The following is a 6,153-nucleotide window of genomic DNA, read 5'->3' as shown; positions in this document are numbered from 1 at the left end:
ACACAGAGAAATTACAAAAAAAAATATTTAGGCTGCATCATGAACCACATCCTCCCACCTACTCAGACAGATAGTCACATATGCACACACACACACACACACACACATGGAAATAAGGGCTGCTGTTTGTTCAGGGTGTGTGTGTCTGTGCCTCCTGTCTGGTTGTGGGTGGCCTGTCTCCTCATCCTCTCCTCCTCTTAGACATTCTGTTGGGCTTCTCTCCTCCTGTTCTGGGGTCTCTCCACTTACCTCTTACAGTTTGACAGTCAAGTCTCTCTCTTTCTCAATTCAAATGTGCTTTATTGGTCTGACAAATCATATGATGCATTGTCGGTTTCTTGAATTTCCCCTGGGGATCAACAAAGTATCTATCTATCTATCTATCTATCTATCTAAAGTGTTCACAGGAATACTCTCTTCTTTCTTTCTCTCTTCTCTCTCTCTCTCTCTCTCTCTCTCTCTCTCTCCTCTCTCTCTCTCTCTCCTCATATATACCTGGAGGGTCAGTAAAAATCTTTGACCTCTGAGATAGTGCTGTTTTGAAGGAAGGCCAGTGTATATGTACACTCAGACATGATGATGTAACTTAATGACTGAGGCCGTGTGACCAATCGTAATGTTAATGATCAACTTAACCTAACGACCTGCAGCCATTTAAAAATCAAACCTTTCATCTATCACTGAGCATTATTCAGTGTGGACATATACGTCTGTATATAAGCTGCTTTAGTTTATATAAGTTAGTATATGTGTTAGTATGGAATGGTATAATGTAGTTTATGTTATCAATAGATCACTGAGCCCTACTTATCGTTGCTGTCTTGTTTTACATAGTGGAGAAGGGTTTAATTTATATAATAATTTATAATTTAGTAAGCAAGCTTGAAAAAACAACTGGCATTGTCCCAACGGGGCTCTGCACAGCCCAGAAGCTGAGTCCACTAGGGCTAGGCAACGAGATCAAGAAAAAAAGTCCCTTTTAAAGCAACACCAAAGAGTTTTTTGTACCTTAAAATAATGTTTCCAAAATCGTTTCAGTGGTTCAACTCGTAACAGGATGAACGGCACTTCTGCATTTGCTTTGCGACCCTCTATCGGCTATAACCGCACTATGCAAGTTTGCCAGATCGGGTAGCGGATCTGTAGTACGATGGAATGAGACGTAAGAAACTTCAATTTTGACTTGCTTCTAATGTCGCAATGCACCATACTTTCATAAAATCATGCAACATACTCTACCATGTCTGTGGACATCGTTATATCCAAAGCCGGTGCTGGATAAACAAATAGTGTGTGTGTGACAGAGGAAAAGTGCTTTGGTGTTGCTTTAAAAAGAGGGAAACCTTGAACCCAGAATCGGAATCCAGTTCATCAGTATGTGTCCAGTTCATCTGTCTGGCTCTATTCTGAACATGGTCTCTTCAACTCTGTCAACCCCCCCCCCCCCCTCCTTCTCCTTCAGACCCCCCCAGTATAAGAGCATCACACTGGACAGAGGGCCTGACGGTCTGGGCTTCAGCATCGTAGGGGGGTTCGGCAGCCCCCACGGAGACCTGCCCATCTACGTCAAAACTGTCTTCGGAAAGGTCAGCAGATTTGTTTGGCGCGTTTCTGTTCGTGGTGTATAAATAGCTGTACACTCAAAGTGTCTGGAGTCAGGATATGCACAGCTAAATGTTGTGTCTGTAGATTTTGTTTCTAGGCAGTGTATCAGGGAAGTGTATTAGTACTGCAGTAATACTGTGTACTATATCTCTATGGTTTTGCATGGATATTATTAACTGTGTGTGGGTGTGTGTGTGTCTGTGTGTGTGTGTGTAGGGTGCGGCAGCAGAGGACGGACGTCTGAAGCGAGGTGATCAGATCATGGCGGTGAACGGGCAGTGTCTGGAAGGGGTCACTCACGAGGAGGCCGTGGCCATCCTCAAGAGGACCAAAGGAACGGTCACGCTCACTGTTCTCTCATAGGCGTGCACGCACAAACACACACACACACACACACAAACACACACACACACACACACACTTTACTTCACTGTGCAGTCTCACTACACTCTGTCGTACTAAACAGACACCTAAAACACACACAAACTTGCTGTGACGTAACTGTGACGTTGTAAGACACAGTCAGTCATGCACGCAGTTCGCCGTCAAGGAGAATCATATGCACATAAAGAGTCACTGTGATTGTGTAGAGAAACACTCCAGTACACACACAAACACACATACACACACACACACACACGCACAGGCCGCACTGTGAAAGAAAATGTTACTGTTGATAACACATATTTCCTAGGAGCATGAGGTCACATGCAAAAGCACACACACACACACACACACACACACACACGCACAAAGCAAAGCATCAAAAGCCATAAATACATCTTGATTTATTTACACAGGGGATAAGCCCTTCTGGAATAGGCATGATTTATCTGAGAGGGTGTGGATGTGTGTGTACAGGTGTGTGAATGGGTCAACGCACATGTTGGCCGACAAGTACATACTCACACCCACATGCAGGGGAAACACTCCCTCTTACAACAGACACATGCACACACACACACACACACACAAACACACACAGGCACTACATCTGTCCACGTTTTGAGTATTTTTAGTTATGAGTCATTTTTCCCCTGAATCTCCTATCTACATAGAGAGAGTAAGTACTGGAACTAAAGTTTCCCACACCACTCAAGCCACACACACACACACACACACACACACACACACACACACACACACACACACACACACACACACCATGTTTAGCCTGTAACTGAGTCACATAATTTCTTAGAAACAATCATTGATCTTTTATTATAACCATTTCCTTATTATGTCATTAGCAGCACCTTCTGGTCAAGGTGCAGCCCATATCTGGGCCAATTGAGGCTATGTCCACAGATAGTTGGGTATTTCTAATTTTAGCCTTTCATCCTCATGAAAACAGTTATTTTCAAAAACTCATCCGGTTTTAGTGTTTGCGTGTTGACAGGGAAGACAGTTTTTGGATTGTGATGAGATATGTTTCCCCTTTTGTTTGTAAAATTGTCAGGTCTCTGATTGGCAAACATCGACATCTGTTTGATTGGCATATTCTTGATAGCTTTGAACAGTTGTTTTTGCGCATCCATGTCCAAGTACGGAGTAAAAATACTTGTTTTTTAAGAATACCCGGCTACGTGTGGACATAGCCTGAGACACTTGTTTCACCTCCAGATTGCAATCGTTTTCTCTGAAACAACGCAACTAGCGAAAAAGCTAGACTGCTGAAACACAATTCAAAAGGCAGAAAAAAGACCCCATGCACCTATAATCACGCTCAAAGTTAAAAACAATAACGAAAACAAACGCGTCTCAGCGTGAACGCCACCTGATTCACTTCAGTATTGTAACTCTTGAGTCCAATTGGACTATAGCCTGCTGCTGTCATAAACCTGTATCTTAACCAACCAACACTACTGTGCGGAAGGTTTGCGTTGTCTTGTATTTGTAGAATGTACAGCAAGTAAGGCTACCACATTATACAAGCTGTTTTTTTTTTTTTTTAAAAAGAGTTATTTCCTATATTGAATTGATTCAAATATGACATATTGTTAAAGGATAGTCTGTCAGAATATTCAAGCACTGAAACATTAAGGTCACACACGTGGACTGTAGACATGGCGAAATGTAATAACAATGCCGGGCAACGACAATCCTGGATTCATGGATATTATCTTTACATTTGACTAAATGGATCACTGGTGATTTTTAAGAATGTACCTAAACGGTTTCTGATGAAGTATTTCCCTAAGCTGTTCCTCTAGTGTTGTCGTTGTTTTGAAGTGTTTGTTTGTTTGTTTGTTTGTGGATATGGATATTGTTACATGAAGTACACACACTCCTGTGAAGAGAGAGTAAACGAAGAATGAGAGAAATGTAGTTGCTGCTTTAGACTCTACTGTAAAAAAAGAAAAGAAAAACATGTTTGTTCAGTATTTTATCTTTTAAGTGTTACTTTGTTTGTTTTTTTGTTTTTTGTTTTGTTTGCTCAATCATTATGCCTGTGTAATTTTTAAATGTAAACAGTTTGTCTAATAGATTATGAGTTGAAGATATAATGTTTGCTTGTAAAATACAACACCGTTGGCTCATAGAGGTCACTATTGTTTGATGCACCATGATGCACGCTCATCTCATATACTGTACTCACAGTGCATTATCCACACATCCTCCTGAAGTACATGCTACGTTCACTTACATCATACTCATACCATGTAAATAGAAAAAGCATTTAGCTTGGCGAATGCTAAAGTCGAGCTCTGAAATACCACATGGTTTGTTTTCATGGTCCAAGAGCAACTGTCATAGCACTTGTGAATTAGGGGTAAGGTAAGGGTTAGAAGGAGATTACAATAAGCCATGGATTCCCATAGGACTTTAGACACACACACATACACACACACAAAGGCACACACACTCACAAAGCTTCTTTGTGTTGTGGCTTATGAGAGAATCTGCCTGTATTGGACCAAATGAAGCTCTTTCATCTTCAGATGACTGTACCAAGCATCCAAATGGTCCAATTTTCTTGTCTAATTTGACCCAAGACAGCAAACACACACACACAAACACAGATTCCCTTTCATTGACTAATGGCTCCATTAGTGAGATGGTAGCATATTGTCTGAAAGTATTGGCAACTATTTCCCCCCAATGAGCCACGCTAGAATTGTAGTGCCTTAGTATCAGCCCCACTAGATAGACCACTTCAATACATGTAAATGGATGAAAATTGCTTTTTTAAAGTCAAATTGAGAGAAGTTGTATTATTTGGATGGCGGCACCAGGAGTAAAGCAGCACCTGCACCACGGTCATCTCCCCCTCACGGCACCTGCCACAGTGTTACGTTACTCTGCAGCTAAATTAATAAAAAGTGACCTTCTGACCTCACCTCGCATGTCTGTCAATCTGTGCCATTGTGTGTTTGTATAGTATGCGTGTGTGTGTGTGTGTTTGTGGACCAAGTGGTGACCAGGGGGCCTTCAGCAAGTTGGAAGGAAAAATAAAAAAATCTGCTCCCAGATATTGGCTTAAGCCATACCTGTCAACACTCCCGTTTTTCCCGGGTTTCTCCCGTATTTCAAGGTCATCTCCCAGCACCCTCCCGTTTTGTTATTTCTCCCGGAAAACTCCCGTAATTTGCATGGCCATCAACTTTTTTTTTAAATCATTGATCCATTCAGGTTGCCAGATTGTGTATGAAATACACCCTACACATACACGATCACTTAGTTTCAATTTCAACCGTTTTGTCGTCTTAAATGTCAACTAAATGTTGACAGGTATGGCTTAAGCACTTGGCTGCAGACTTCACCCAGGCCTTCACCCCATGGTTCTTATTTAAGCACTGGTCAACTAGCCTGACGAGCCAGACCCACATCAAGATGTGGGGTCTGGGGACTCACCGTTCGCAGTGCTCAGTCCGAGGGGCGGGATAATTGTCTTTCAAATTCCTTCTGCACGCAATAGGACAATTCATGAGTCCCATGCGTTTTCCCACCAGCGGAGCTAGTTGGCTAGTTCAAACTTTTGCCAACTTAACATATGTCACACTGTTTGGCAACAGCAACATCCATCTTCTTTGTTTTCAAGTAGCAGGGAATTCACGCCGAACTGTTGCAACTCAATCAATCATTGTTAAGCCCACCTACCGACTCTATACACGATGTGATTGGCCTTATTGAAGCTTTTCCAGCTCGCAAACCAACGAAGAGTTGGTTGACTTCCCGGGCAGCAAATTAAATTTGCTGCCGCTAGGGTGCATCTAGATTTCTAGGCTATTGGTCAACCTTAAGCCAGGCACAACGATGACGATCTTATGAAAGCTGTTGGTATACACACCTCCTCAGGCCCTGAGTCTCCTCCTTCAAATACCTTCAACATTCCCTCATGTGTACTTCTACCAGTTCCTCCACAACTCACCCCCCACCCCACACACACACCCAGATAACTCACAGAGGGATGACTTCATCATACTACACGAATGCGACCTCATAAATAGTGGAAACGCTAGTAATTTACGTTAGCACACTGACAGGGCTGGGCAGCGGTTTCCCCTCCTTGCACACACACAAACACACATGTGCGCGCGCACACAC

At 42.6% G+C, this 6,153-nt stretch overlaps 1 protein-coding gene across 1 annotated transcript in view; it reads left to right on the top strand.

Moving 5' to 3' along the window:
- The window catches only part of LOC125289206 (multiple PDZ domain protein-like), an 89,117-nt gene extending 84,172 nt beyond the window's left edge, over positions 1 to 4,945 (top strand). Inside the window, exons 50-51 of the mRNA XM_048235914.1 lie at positions 1,463 to 1,586; positions 1,822 to 4,945. Coding sequence (XP_048091871.1) covers positions 1,463 to 1,586; positions 1,822 to 1,968 — 271 coding nt within the window. The 3' untranslated portion in view covers positions 1,969 to 4,945. The remainder of the gene's footprint in view (positions 1 to 1,462; positions 1,587 to 1,821) is intronic.
- Positions 4,946 to 6,153: the final 1,208 nt, after the last annotated feature.

This window comes from Alosa alosa, chromosome 24, assembly GCF_017589495.1.
Source record: "Alosa alosa isolate M-15738 ecotype Scorff River chromosome 24, AALO_Geno_1.1, whole genome shotgun sequence".
NCBI classification, from domain to species: domain Eukaryota; kingdom Metazoa; phylum Chordata; class Actinopteri; order Clupeiformes; family Clupeidae; genus Alosa; species Alosa alosa.
This window is presented reverse-complemented; position numbering and strand designations above follow the sequence as displayed.